General features: G+C 43.7%; 1 protein-coding gene across 1 annotated transcript; it reads right to left on the bottom strand.

Moving 5' to 3' along the window:
- Positions 1–382: 382 nt before the first annotated feature.
- On the bottom strand, positions 383–11,052 carry mtx1a (metaxin 1a). Its single transcript, XM_023801498.2, has 8 exons — positions 10,927–11,052; positions 4,577–4,646; positions 4,355–4,434; positions 3,384–3,476; positions 2,601–2,783; positions 1,722–1,798; positions 1,369–1,526; positions 383–1,072 (listed from the first exon to the last, which is right to left on the bottom strand). The coding sequence occupies exons 1-8, from the start codon at positions 11,005–11,007 to the stop codon at positions 846–848; spliced, it is 969 nt and encodes a 322-aa protein (XP_023657266.1). The 5' UTR covers positions 11,008–11,052; the 3' UTR covers positions 383–845.
- Between the last annotated feature and the right edge of the window lie 2,682 nt (positions 11,053–13,734).

Raw genomic sequence — 13,734 nt, forward strand, 5'->3', positions numbered from 1 at the left:
CAGCTGCTCTCCCTGCATGTCAGGGGTTAATGTTACTGGGAGATGTTTCGTGAGGAAAATTCCCTCCACAAATCAAAACCAAGTTTGGTTCCAACGCAAAGGAAGTTAGTTATGAAAGTTTGGAAGACTAAGAGGAACTGTTACTTGTAGGAAATGCACTTCAGGCCACTGAGAAACCATTTAGTTTTGTATACATAGTATAGGCAGGTGACAGAATTTTTCCCAGGAAATTGAGAATTATAATCTTTTTAAAACCATTCAGGTAGCTACAATTTTACGAAGCCTTGTTTTGTTTCAAAGCAAATCCCAAGACTTATGTTCAACATGCTGTTGGCCAACAAACAAAAAACCAAGTGTGAAAACTCAAGTGTGCGAGACGTGGTCCAGTCGTTCTGCTTTTAATAACCAGAAACCCACATACTTGTTCCCTCATGAAATCTAACAAAGCATTTCATACGGCTTAAAAACAAGACCTAAAGACAGAAGGCTTACGCATCAATTTATAATGAGACCACCCAGGTGACTCTTGACCGAGATACGCAGTTGCTTTACAGAAAGCTTAGCCTCCGCTAAACCCCGAAAACACTTGCCAGCAAATGGGAGATGGACAATGACGACCAACGCCCTGATCCACTTACGATTACTGTGCATTGAAGTACCAATGAGACTTCACTAGCCATGGGGGGGGAAACACAATAAAATGCCAACGTCCTTCAAGTTCTTCAGTCCATCCAGCACAAGTTAATGCATGACATCTCCTGGTGCTCATTTCACCAGCCCGCACCTTCACGTGGTCCTGAGAGCCTAGCGCCATTTTCGATCTTCAACACATTCTGAACTCCCTCTTAGTCGTCGTCCTCCTCTTCATGGGCGCCCACCCCATGTCTCTCGGAGCTGTCCAGGGCCCCCTGCGGGCGCACATGCTGGATGGAGAGGATGCCCGTCAGAAGAGCGTAGCTCAGCATGGCACCCAGTGCCACCAACACCGACAGCACTTGGTTGCGCCTCTTGTGGGGCTCGTTGTCAAAGTCGCTGCTCTCTGGCTGGCTGGAGAACTTGCGACCAGGAGTATCTGACATAAACACCAGAGTTAAAAAGAGGGTCATCATTACAGTCATCCATCCATCCCTCCATGTCCCAACTGATTATAGAGTGGAGGGTCATGTGGGGGACTGGACCTTATTCCAAGTAGCACAAAACACAATGCAGGTGAAGAGTCTGGACAGAAGGTCAGCCCATCATAGGACACATGCATTCAGGAGTGGCGAGATCTCCTCTACATTTCCCACTTTGATCATAACAACAGACCCCTAAAAACTCCATGCATCTTCACATAGGTTAACTCTCCATGAGATCTGAACCACTCACCTTCTCCCTCGCTAGGAAAATAGAGGGTCAAGATGTTGGAGCAGAAGTTGGAGAGGTTGTCCATGGACTTCAGGTGCTGCTGTAGCTTAGCATTGGGCAGCTTCATCTTGAGCAGTGGTGCCAAGTGACCAAACACATGGGCATCCAGAGAAGAGGGGCTATAGGTATGACACAGAAAACAAACAAAACAAAAAAAAAAAAACACGTAATGGAATGAGTATTTACATGAAACCACTTTGTGGTATTACATAATTTTATGCAACAAGTTTCAATTTTGTGAGTTCAGACAGACTGGAATTTGGGTATGATATGGTATGATGGTGCGTGATGTTTGGTCGGTTTGCCTGACTTACGAATCCCCAAAGAAAAATTTATGTGAAGCCAAGCGCTGAGAGAGAAGGTCCATACATTCCAGAGCATCTCGATAAAGCTGGAGAAACAGAGAGTAATATCAGACGTGCACACGCACACGCACACGCACACGCACACGCACACGCACACACACACACACACGTGTTTCTATTTACTGCTCATGCCTTTCCCTTGGGTAACATCACAACATGCTTATTACGGTACTAACAAAATTCTGCAGCACAACAGTAATGCTTGTCAAACACACACTAATTAAACCCCTTCAAAGTTACTCAAGTCATCTCCACAATTCACGCCTTGGGGCATGTTCTTATATAAAGACTTGGAAATGCATACATTATATCCCTTCATGTTGGTAGGGGGCCACATGTGGTGGATGTATTTAATGTAACGTTAAAATCCAAGACTGAAAATAACATTCTGGTGACCTTCATAATCCATAGCACATCCTACAAAAGATGAACTAAGTTAAACTACTACAGTGTTGGCTTGAGAACATTTCTGGTCTTAAGTACTTCTTCCTGGAGTTACTCAATGAGCTGAGAATTCTCTAGAAAAATGGTGACACCACTAAGGGTATAACCACTCTAAACAACAATACAAGAACTTGAGTTTCTTCTTTGGAGCACAGTCTGTTACTGATACTGTTCGAGTTTGAAGGGTCTTGACTCTTTTTCTATGGAAGGACCAACATCATGGAATGCCATTTGTTCAGGAAGAACAGCACTGCTGTGAATTCCGCAATGCAACCCTCATACAACAGCTGCCAGGAGAACCTCCACTGTCCGAGCAGCAAGATCAAACAGCCGTTTGCCCCACTGGTACCTCAGAGGGCATCGCTGCCCCTAAATATTCCTCACCTCTTTCTCGGTCTCATCACCAGGCTCCAATCGCGAGTCGCCCCTCACCAGCCGAAGTCGGTCCAGCTGCCTGCTCTGCATGCGGCCGGGAAGGAAGAAGTTCAGCGGGAAGGGGATGTTCTCGCCATGCCACCGCCGCGTAACGTCCACATAGTTTTTGGGGTCCACCCATAGAGTGTAGATCTGAGCACAAAGAGAGGGGCCAGTTTGGGGATGGGACACAAGTTCACCTTGCACTAATCGCCATTGTCTTTCACATTTGAAAACACCTGAATTTGTCAATTCATCCAAGATCAGAATTTGTTGCCGTTTTAGAAAGGACCTCAGAAAGGATTTCTCAACTACACCGTTACGAAGGTTCAAGGTTGTTCTATCATCATCTGTATGCTGACAGTCAGGAGTTTTTTAACATTCTACATTTTAGCATCTTTGGGTAAACTTCAACCAATGAGCTTATTGTAAACACTCTGTCAGAACTCTTTGAAGAAGGTGGACGATGAAGGTTAGTTTAACGTGATGACACAGTCTGCACAACCACCTCTCATGAGTTTGCTTCTCAGTAATATATTACACTGTGTTTCTATTTCCTCCTGGAGATCTTCCAGAAGATACCACTACATTTTTTGTGTGGCTCAATGAATTTCATCACCGCTTTTTTGTTTAAACTGAACAGCCTTTGTTTCTCCTCCACGTTATGGCCCCCCCACGCCCATCGAGTATGACTACCTGTGGATACGCCCCTCCCCCACCCCGCACTTACAACCACCCCAAAGTTCTTCTCACCAATGCTGGCAGGAGCTTCTCCTCCAACAGCGAGATGAAGGCCAGGGCGTCAGCCCCTTCTTTGGCAGATAAGTCATAGTCTGCATTATATTTCTGCAAAAGGACATAAGGAGCCAATCAGAATCCATGAAGAAGCACAACGCATCATCTCAGGCTTCCTAAGCTGAAAAGGCATTAAAATTATACACATAGATGTTCCATTACACTTTTAATAATTCCACTAATAATTCCCAAATGGAACTCATTCGGAGACCAATAGGAACCACCGAGCAGCTTTTAGTTACAAGAGACATCAACCAGCTAACAGCAAGGAAATCTACAGGACACGCTTCCATATAAGTGGGTCTGTCAGTGTATAAGACAACAGAAGCTATCTACTGTCAAGTGGCCAACCAGAACAATCCCAGAGTGTTTTGAAAAGGATCCAGAACGCTAGTGCTCTAAACCGGGTCGGGAAACACCGGCCCCTTCGGGGAACGACCCTAACCACAATCATACGAAGGAATTTCATGGAAATTCTGCCGCTCAGAGATCATAAGGCCTGGAACCCTAACTGGAAATGGAACGTCTCGTGGATCCCATCCCCCTCCTCAGGGCTACTGCAGAGGGCCTTTCCCTCTTTGTGTCCTCATCTGCTTCGACGGACCACTTTTCCAAAGCAATTATCAGTCTTCGCTGTGGTTTGAAGCCCCGCCCCCCCCGGTTCCCCTTCCCACAGACTCCGTCCTTGGCTGAGGCGGGTACACTAACTATCTGTGCTGATAGCTTCCATCTGGGCATCAGCTGTCGCGTGCATTTACTTCTAGGGAATGTGGTGAACCGGGAAGTGAAGAAAGCAAAAAGGAACATCTTGCTTTTACCGGCTGGAACAGACTCACCCCCCCCCCCCCCCAGGGATCTCGGCAGCTGTCACACCTAAACTTCGCGGGCTGTTCAGATACAACGTGCCGTTCGGAGGGAGAGCGAGTCACCTGCTTCTTCAGCTGGATGATGATCTTGCTGGGCTGGGACAGGCTTCCTTCCTCTGGAGTTTTCAGGGCAGGCAAAGAACCTGTCAGAGAGACACGCCGACACATGACAGGGGCCCGCAGCCGAAAAGCGTCTTTACACTGCGAATCATCCTCACGCGCACGAAGGATGATGCATTACATAACAGAGGAGGGATTAAGTATGATGTGGAACGCTGGTGTTACCTGTAGGGCTTCTCCAGGGGTTGGCGATCTTGTGGACTTTAAGAGGAGCACCAGCAAACTTGGCATAGGCCTAGAATGAAGGCATCTGACACTCACTCAACAGCAAACTCAGAGAAAACATCCCAGCATTACGTACAGAGAGTGCAATTTCTGAGAGTGCATATTTCACTTAAATGACCAACCAGTTTTGGCTGGTCAATAAAACCCATCTACTCCAAAACAAGAAGCATAAAAAGGCATTTTTTGTCAAATTTCATATTCACTAACACAGTGTGTGGAAGGGGTTGGGGGCGGGGCGCTGGTGCGATGACACCGCAGAGGCCCTGCTGGGGGCAGCTCCGTCAAGCAAGGTGGACGAGCCGCCCCCCAGACTCAACAGAAACAGACAGAAAGGCCTGGGAATCATACGCATTTTCCAGGGAACTCCTCAATTATGACAGACCTCGGGGGGGGGGGGGGGGGGAAGGAAGTGTGCAAAGGCGGTAATGAGAAGCAGCTAGCGCAAAGCGATTTTCCGATCGCCAGAGATTCCGGAAGGCAGTCTGGGTCATAAACCATCCGCGACAGGAGTCCTGCTCTCACTGCCCTCCCTCCCGCCATAGTCTGTCCACAGCAGCCTGGACGCCCCAGATGAGTCAGAGAATCTGATTAAGAAATATCTCTTGTTAAAAAGATTCTTAACACAGACTTGGAAACTCAAGCACATGCCCAGCATACAGCTGAAGAGCTTGGATAAATGTGAGTCTGCATCTTTGTTGGGGGGTCCATTCACTGTCCCACAAAACAAAAAAAAGCTTCTCTTCCCCTGGCAGGATTTTCCCCCAGATTGAAGTGAGACCCAATGTCACCTTTATTCCCGCCAAGTGATTCATCTGACCCAAAGCAGTGCCTTTTCCCAAACACAGGACAGACGGAGAGATCCTCCCTGTTCCAAACCCCATCCATTCGGCAGGCCGGCAGACAGCAGACAGAATGGTAGTGCGGAGACTTTTGTTCCACTGGGCCCATGCAGATCCATCAATGTGAAAACACATTCATTATTTTTCTTACCAAATTCTCAACAGAGCCCGAGAACACACACCATTCACACCTACAGACAGCTTGGTAACTCCGGTTCTCCTTAGTATGTTTTTGGACTGCGGGGGGGAAACCGGAGAACCTCGAGGAAACCCCCAGACAACACAGAGAGAACATGCAGACTCCACACACGGAACCGGGCCGGAGACACGGACCCTGACCACAGCGGCATGAAGCAACAGTACTGACTGCAAGAGGAAAGTGCATTAATTACTAAGTGACATCACAAAGGTGAAAGGGATGACTCTGGCTGTTGTGGAAGTGTCGGTCCACCCAGAGCAAATAGGGGCACAGCAGCATCCAGAGAGACAAACATCGAGTCCTGCAACAAATGTACAGCGGGCAAACAGAGAGGAGGAGCCCGCTGTCCAGGAGAAGGTCCATACCGCGCCCAGAAAGGTGCCAGCTGGAACAGCAAGCCTCCTGTGAGCCAGCATACAGGGGGGGGGGGGGGGATGCCAGCATGCCAGAGCAGGAATGAATGGAGTGTTGTCTCACAGAAGTCACAGGAGAGAGAAAAAGCGGTTCAGCTGAATGGACAGTCTGCCTTTTGGTGGCTAAGACAAGGACCGAGTTAAAAATAAACCAGAACAGTCAAAGCCATTGAAATAATCAGATGACAATGAAGTTTCCAGTTCACAGATGACCCGATTCTGCATGATCCTGTCAAGGTGGCGATTTGACTTATGCATTGTACGTGTGTCGTCTGTATTGTGTCTGTGGCAACACTGCACTACTGAAATTCAGACAAACTACTGTACAGTATTTAGCACATAACTTGCACTTGCTCCTCTGTGTTGTGTATCTTTGTTTTGTATTTATTCTCTGTCTGCGTTATGCTCCAGTCGTTAGCCGTCTATTGCCATGGTGTGTCAACAAACATTTCCGCCGGCCTTGGTCTTTTGACAATAAAGATTCCGATTCTGATCCTAAGCTGGCTGTACCTGTAGAGCCAACCAGGCTGCTGTGCTAATGGCCCACAGAACTCCTAACAGATGCAGGACATTTACCAGTAAGAAGCAGCCAGTTCCCAGTAGCGGCGGGAAAGGGCGGTTCGCCGTTTAGCAAGCAGACGCACGGAAAACAACGTTCAGATCGATCAAATGTGCTGGCCTTCGCCAAATCAGGCCGGACCAGAAGGCAGGAAAGACTGTTCTGCATTCATGGAACATAAGAGATCATTTCTTCCAGAATGTTCATCCACGACCCACGTCACATACAGTGAGGTGCGGCGAGGGATTGAGAACACCACGTCCGATCAATCGAAGGCACTCTGTAAAGCTTAAAAGGTGTTCATAAAAGAGATGAATGGAAATGCTTAGTAAGATACACCACTTTTATAGTGGGGGTCCACAATTTTTTGAAGGGTCCTATCATTTCCGTGATGTGGAAAATGCAGACAGAATCAGGGAATCTAGGCAAGAAAATGGTATTTAATTTGGAAATTATGTGGAAGTGCAGGAAAAAGACAGAAGCAGTGGAGCAAAAATTGAGCAGATTTTTGTATCTCAGTTACATTTACGCCCGTCATCTACAGCCCTGGCGATTATTATGCCTGTGAGAATGAATCGCATTGTGATATGGTGCAGCCCTAATCTGTGGAGACCCAGAACCCAGAGGAAACTCCATGACGACACGGGGAGAACATGCAAACGACACACGTGTAGATCCGGGGGTTGCCAGAGAAGCGAGGTGACTGCGCTAGGCACTGCCCCTCCATGCCACCTTTAAGCTATATGAACAGAACACACATAATCATTCTCTGGGGCAATTTAGAGGCCCCCCAACAATTAGACTAGGTTCATGTATGTGGACTGTGGAAGGAGACTGAATTACCCAAAGGAAAACCAAACGACATGAGGAGAACATGCAAACGACACACAGACAGCAGAGGCAGATTCGAACCCCCAACCCTGCACAGTTTCTCAATGTGAAACACTGAGCCGCACCGTCATTCCTCGATATTATGACTGGGCAAATTTTACAAAGTGCAAAAGTGCCCTATTTTCATGCATTTCAAAGCAAATGAAGAAACTCCACAATTTATATAAGATAAACATCACTCTGCTCTGGAGAAGAGATGAACCTCTTCCAAACAAGATGGAAACAAACAAGCTGAAATGTTTAATAAACAGGATTTACTAGACGATTGCATTATTTGCTACTGCACAAATATTTTGCTCATACAGGGAAATACAACATGGTTTTTCCACAGAAACAATCATTTTTCTTTGGTTAGCCACAATATCTCAGCTATAATTGTAATATTAAATAACAGTCTTTCCCCGTTAGTTCCTTTACACTTATTCTCCAATACAATAACATTTATACAACTATTTTAGCTAATAAACTGATTATTGTTTGAGAGACACTTGATTAAAAGCAATGGTTTTTAATGGCCAAGACACATTTATTGAGTCACAGTAAACAAAGGTACTTGAAGCTAAGCTGTGATAGTATTACGGAAACATGATAAATTGAAGTATTTTCGTTTGGCAAATTTTATCGTAAAGGACGCCAAAATTAAAAAAACCGGAATAGTTGCTTTCGAAAATACCTCAAACCACAGCATGATGTCTGGATGGCATGAAAAGCGTGATACTCCACAAGCCAACTTAAAGCTATAGTAAAGAGTCTGACTTCTACCGTTTCCAAAGAAGCACTAAATCCCTGGTCAGCAAAAAGCGTCAGGCTCCTTTAAATGTTACTGCTGCTCCACGGGTCTTATGGACAGGGGAACAAGGGGGACATTCAGGGGTAATTTCTCAGGACTCCATGACCCCTTTGACCTTTAACACTATCTACAGGTGGGTAATGCCCAAAATAAAGGAAGTGATTAAAGTGTGATTCCAATGGCCTCTTTCTACACAAGGCCACATTAGCCACACCCACCCTCACATTAAAAGGTGTTTGATGGACTTGGATGCAGTTTCCGTGATTTTTATTTTTATTTTTTTGCACATTGGCATAGAAGGAAACGCTGCACATGGGCAATGATTTTGCGTAATCATTATTTCAGTTAAAAAGCAACATTTAAATCATTTATCAGTGACAAATGCGGTTTTAAACTATACAATTGCAGAATGTCTCTCAAAAAACTAAACGTTGCAAATTTTTCCACAATTATAAACGTTCACGTGTCAAGTTGCGGCACTGGAAATTCTGAAACCAGTCTGGGAGTTTATTGCATTGAGCATTTATACCAACGGTAAATTTTGCAGCAACATTCAGTAGGCCTACTCCAGATGAAAACGAAAACATGGATTAAACTCAGGTCGTAGATATGGCATGTTTCAATCACATGACTTAAGGTTTCTCATCTGCTATAAATTATTATTGTTTAAGTAAGCACAGCATCGTGCTGGGGAAAAGAAAAAAAAAGTGAGATTCCGACATGATCCGACATCCATGCATACAAAACTTCGAGTAAAAGCCACACAGGCCTGTCTGACATCGTAGTTTGAAAAGAGCTGACATGCCCTGAAGCTGTTTCCACAGGGGGAGTTTGGGGGTTGGGAGTGAACCACTGAAAAGTTACAATGATGAAGAAACTTGTACAGCAGTTCTGAGAGGGTGAATGGTGATGAAACGCGGAGCTGGGGCAGCATTGCCAAACAGCCAGTGGCAAATGAGCTCATCTGAAGGCGAACGTGTAAATGCACATCCACAGCGCTCACCCCCTGAATGGAAAGGATGATGCCGCACTCCACCATACACATGCCTGCCTGCATGTGCATGCACACCTTTCACTAAAACCCCAATAATGACCTTTCTGAAGGACGCCCCCACTGAAAAAAGGACCCGACTGTAGTGAAAGTACTATCCTGATAGAGCATCGCTGGACCAGGTATTAAACTTACCAGTAAAATGGGCTCCTTTGCAGTTTCGATTATGAAAAAAAGTGAACCAGTCCGAGTGAGAGTCATTACAGGAAGCTATGCATTTTTCCTACAGCTATAAGTATATCAATTTATATATTTTTTTAACCTACTCATTTCCTGTACGCAATGTATCATCATCAGGGACATACAGAAAGACATACAATCAGAACAAAGGAGAATGTCTAGAAAACTGACCTGTAGTCGGTCTGCAAGCAGAAAAACAATGAAATACCATTTCTGTGCTCAGGCAACACATTTGAAAATTTAGCCAAATATCAAAGGTAATGCTCACACTTTTATATATTTATATTAAACTTAATTTATGTATGTGTTAACATTGCTAAAAATTGCACCGAAACTAATGACTTTCAAGATATTTCAAAATTCAGATTATTAGCTTTAGAGACCTTATATTGGAATTTAATGGTTGTCTTCTACATGTCGAGATACTGGCACCTCAAGTAAATTAAATTTTAAAAGAAACCACTGTGAAAACAAGGTGGGAAATTACCATTTTTAAATGATTAATTTTAATAGGTTTGACGTCCCTGAATAAATAAAATTCTGATCTTTCCAATCCTAGGAACCAACGGGCTTGTGACAGTATATAACCAGTATGGAATACCACGGGACACTCAAACACAGAGCGTTCATGCAAGAACATTTGGCCACTGTTCCAGAAAGCAGTGCATGTGGGCGGCATGTCTTGAAACCATATTAAAACACGACACCTGACTCTGCCGAAGCCGCATTTTGAAAACATAACCCTAGAGGTGTGCAAGGTGATTACTCTCATTATAGACAAGTTAATACAAGAAAATGCACACGCTATTCCCTAGATATGCTTACAGATTCTCTAACTGCCAGCAATTCTCGACTTATTCTGGCTGCCCTTCTGTAGTGTCATCAGAAGGTTCTTCTGTCACCTCGCCCCAGTAGTGTTACGGCTTGGATAATAATTTTCTGTTACTAATTCACTTGGCATTACCGGAAAACTATTAATAGTATTTTCAGTATATCACGATAGTTAAAAGTCGTTATGAGTAACAGAAAAGGAACTGCAAAAAAAAAAAAAAAAAATAGGCGCGTAATGTACAGATGAATACATACTCATGTGGAAATGGAGTCTAAACAAGAAAAACTATTTAATAAAGCTAGTTTAGGCAACCCTAGATTGGTTGACTTAGAAACTGTGTAGTCGAAGTTCAAAATGCTGATGATCATCTTCAGCTATCAGTGAAGTAATTGAGGCACGAGGTGACCCTTCATCTGAGAATCGTCAGGTATACATCTAGTAGCGTGGAAAATAATATACACGGTGATACAATATAGCGTTCGATACAACGAGACTAGCACTGGTGATGTTTTTCAGACGCGTACTTTTTAACTTACCAATACTGTTAAGCACTCCGTATTAACGGAGGGCAAGCCCCAGCCGCCTTTCCAGCAGAACAGCTCCAAGGGGGCAGCCATCTTGCTATGACAGCGTGAACTTTCACACGGAAATGCTTCCGAGAAGAACTACAGCGCATGCGTGTTTCCTTAGCAACGGCAGCCAGATCTCTGCGATTGTTAAAATTAAGGGTTAAAATATACTATTTCTAGCTAGCTTTGCAAATATGTGATACATGAGTTTATATAGATATAATAATTTAAAAAAACGTTTATTGAAATAACACATCGGGATAAACTGGATAATGTACAGTTAAGGCAACCCAGAAAAGTTTTCATATTTGACACTAAGCTCTTGAATGAATTGAACTGAATTGAATTGAATTGGATTGAGACCAGAAAATCAAAACAAATCCCACATCTTTATTTTTTTGTAAATGGCCTTAAAACATAAATTCTCCTGCCTGCAGAAGAGCAACCCAAAATGCATAGCAAAACAAGCCAGTGGCTTTTGTTTCTTCACATGTATCTATTTGGTAGAGGCTATGTCTAAAGCATTTACAAATGGGACTTAGTGTCAGACGTAGACTCAGCAGGCATCTAGCATCCCTAGAGTCAGGGTTAAGGTCCACAGTCAAGGGTGATACTACCATGCCAGTCTGAACCCACAACCTTCCAGACACAGGTATGAATCCCTACCCACCTGAACTACATACCACCCCTCAGCTACTGTGATAAATAATTGTTGCAATAAACACTTGTTTTCTGTTGTCTTTATATTGCCAAATACCCCATGCTGGCTATTATTTTTCAGCAGTCAGACCACAGATTTTTTTTCATCAGAGAACAACAAAGACAGTGGCATGCAAGTCATTTTTCCCCATATGTTTTCTTGCAGATATGATTAATCTGTATTTAACTGGGGCTTGGTGGAGACAGGAAATAACTATGCAGATCAAAGAAAGCATACTCATAGACTGAGCTTCTGCTCAGATGTAGGCCAGTGCCCTGTATGACATCACTTTCCCACATCCACTTCCTCATCCTCATATCATAGGAATAACAGAAACATGGATGAGTGACAATGATGGAGGAGAATCCATAGGGCCTGGATAGGCAAGAATGGAGGTGGTGATGCAGTGCATGTACAAGAAAACCTGCAGGCAAGGGGGCTCACTGATTAAAATACAGCTAGAGAAGCTACATGGTTAAAAGTAGATGCTAAAAACTCAAATAGCCTAATTGTTGGTGTTTGTGATAGAGCACATAATGTAGTTACAGAGAAAAACAGAACATTATACAGTGCTATCGGGATTATAAGTAATAAAAATGATGTGATAGTTATGGGTGATTTTAATTTACCTGGGGTTTACTACTGAAATTAGGAATGAAGTTAAGAGGACCATATTCAAAAAAAGGAGACAGAAGTAATCCATCAAACTAAAGGCCAATTAGTTTAACTTGCATAACTGGAAAAGTAAAGGAAGCTATAATCCAAGTGAAAATGGTAGATTACCTGGATTCAAATAACATTCTGAGGGATAGACAACGTGGATTTAGGAGAGGTAGATCCTGTTTAACTAATCTACTGGAGTTCTTTGAGGAAGCTACAAGAGAAATCGATCACAAAAAGACCTACGATGTGATCTACTTAGATTTCCAGAAGGCCTTTGTTGTCCCCCAAAAACGGCTGCTGCTTAAGCTCAAAGCTGCAGGGATTTTAGGAACTGTGGCAGCTTGGATCGAAAACTGGTTAACAGACAGAAAGCAGTGGGTTCAATTTTAGGACCACTACTATTCCTAATTTACATTAACGATTTTGACACCAATATATACAGTGAACTGGTTAAATCTGCAGACGACACCAAGGTGGGCGGGGTAGCAGATACTGAACTAGCAGCACAGAGGCTACAATGGGATCTTGATTTAATTAGTGACTGGGCTGATACCTGGCAGATGAAATTTAACACAGATAAATGTAAGGTAATCCATGCAGGGAGCAGAAATATAGAGTACAGATATTTTATGGATTCCACTGAAATAAAGGTAGCTGATTATGAGAAAGACCTTGGTGTGTATGTTGATGCTTCCATGTCCCACTCTCACCAGTGTGGGGAAGCAATTAAAAAGGCCAGTAGGATGTTGGGGTATATCTCTAGGTGTGTGGAGTTTAAGTCAAGGGAGGTGATGCTAAGATCCTTGGTAAGACCCCACCTAGAATATTGTGTGCAGGTTTGGTCACCATACCTTAAAAAGGACATTGCTGCCTTGGAAAAGGTTCAACGTAGGGCTACAAGAACGATTCCTGGTCTTAGAGGAATGTCTTATGAGGAGAGATTAGCTGAGCTGAATCTGTTCAGCCTCGAGCAAAGGAGACTAAGGGCGGGACATGATCCAGGTATATGAGATTCCAACAGGTATGGAAGCTGTTCAACCAAATAGTTACTTCAATATTAGTTCAAGAACAAGAACTCGTGGCCATAGATGGAAATTAGTGGGAGAAAATTTTAAGCTGGATTTGAGAAAGCACTTCTTTACACAGCGCGTAGAGTATGGAATAGTCTTCCTGTTAGTGTAGTGCAAGCTAAAACATTGGGTTCCATTAAATCAGAGCTACATAAGGTTTTAACAACTTTAAGCTTTTAGCTGAATTCTCACCAAATGGACTTGATGGGACAAATGCCCCCCTCTCGTTTATACGTTTCTTATTTTCTTTTGTTCAATGCTGAAATAATAGTTTCACCCTCCCGTAGCTCACAAACAGTGCCAGTGAGAGTCCTACATCTGGCAACTGATAAACTATCATTT

This window comes from Paramormyrops kingsleyae, chromosome 9 (assembly GCF_048594095.1).
Source record: "Paramormyrops kingsleyae isolate MSU_618 chromosome 9, PKINGS_0.4, whole genome shotgun sequence".
Taxonomy (NCBI): domain Eukaryota; kingdom Metazoa; phylum Chordata; class Actinopteri; order Osteoglossiformes; family Mormyridae; genus Paramormyrops; species Paramormyrops kingsleyae.

What these genes read in the sequence shown, in the direction of transcription:
- mtx1a (XM_023801498.2), bottom strand. Translation starts at nt 11,007, where the DNA reads ATGGCTGCCCCCTTGGAGCTGTTCTGCTGGAAAGGCGGCTGGGGCTTG. An exon ending in CCCCTGGAGAAGCCCTACAG is followed by an intron (nt 4,435 to 4,576) that starts GTAACACCAGCG and finishes TCTCTCTGACAG; the next exon opens with GTTCTTTGCCTGCCCTGAAA. An exon ending in AGAAGCTCCTGCCAGCATTG is followed by an intron (nt 2,784 to 3,383) that starts GTGAGAAGAACT and finishes CTTTGTGCTCAG; the next exon opens with ATCTACACTCTATGGGTGGA.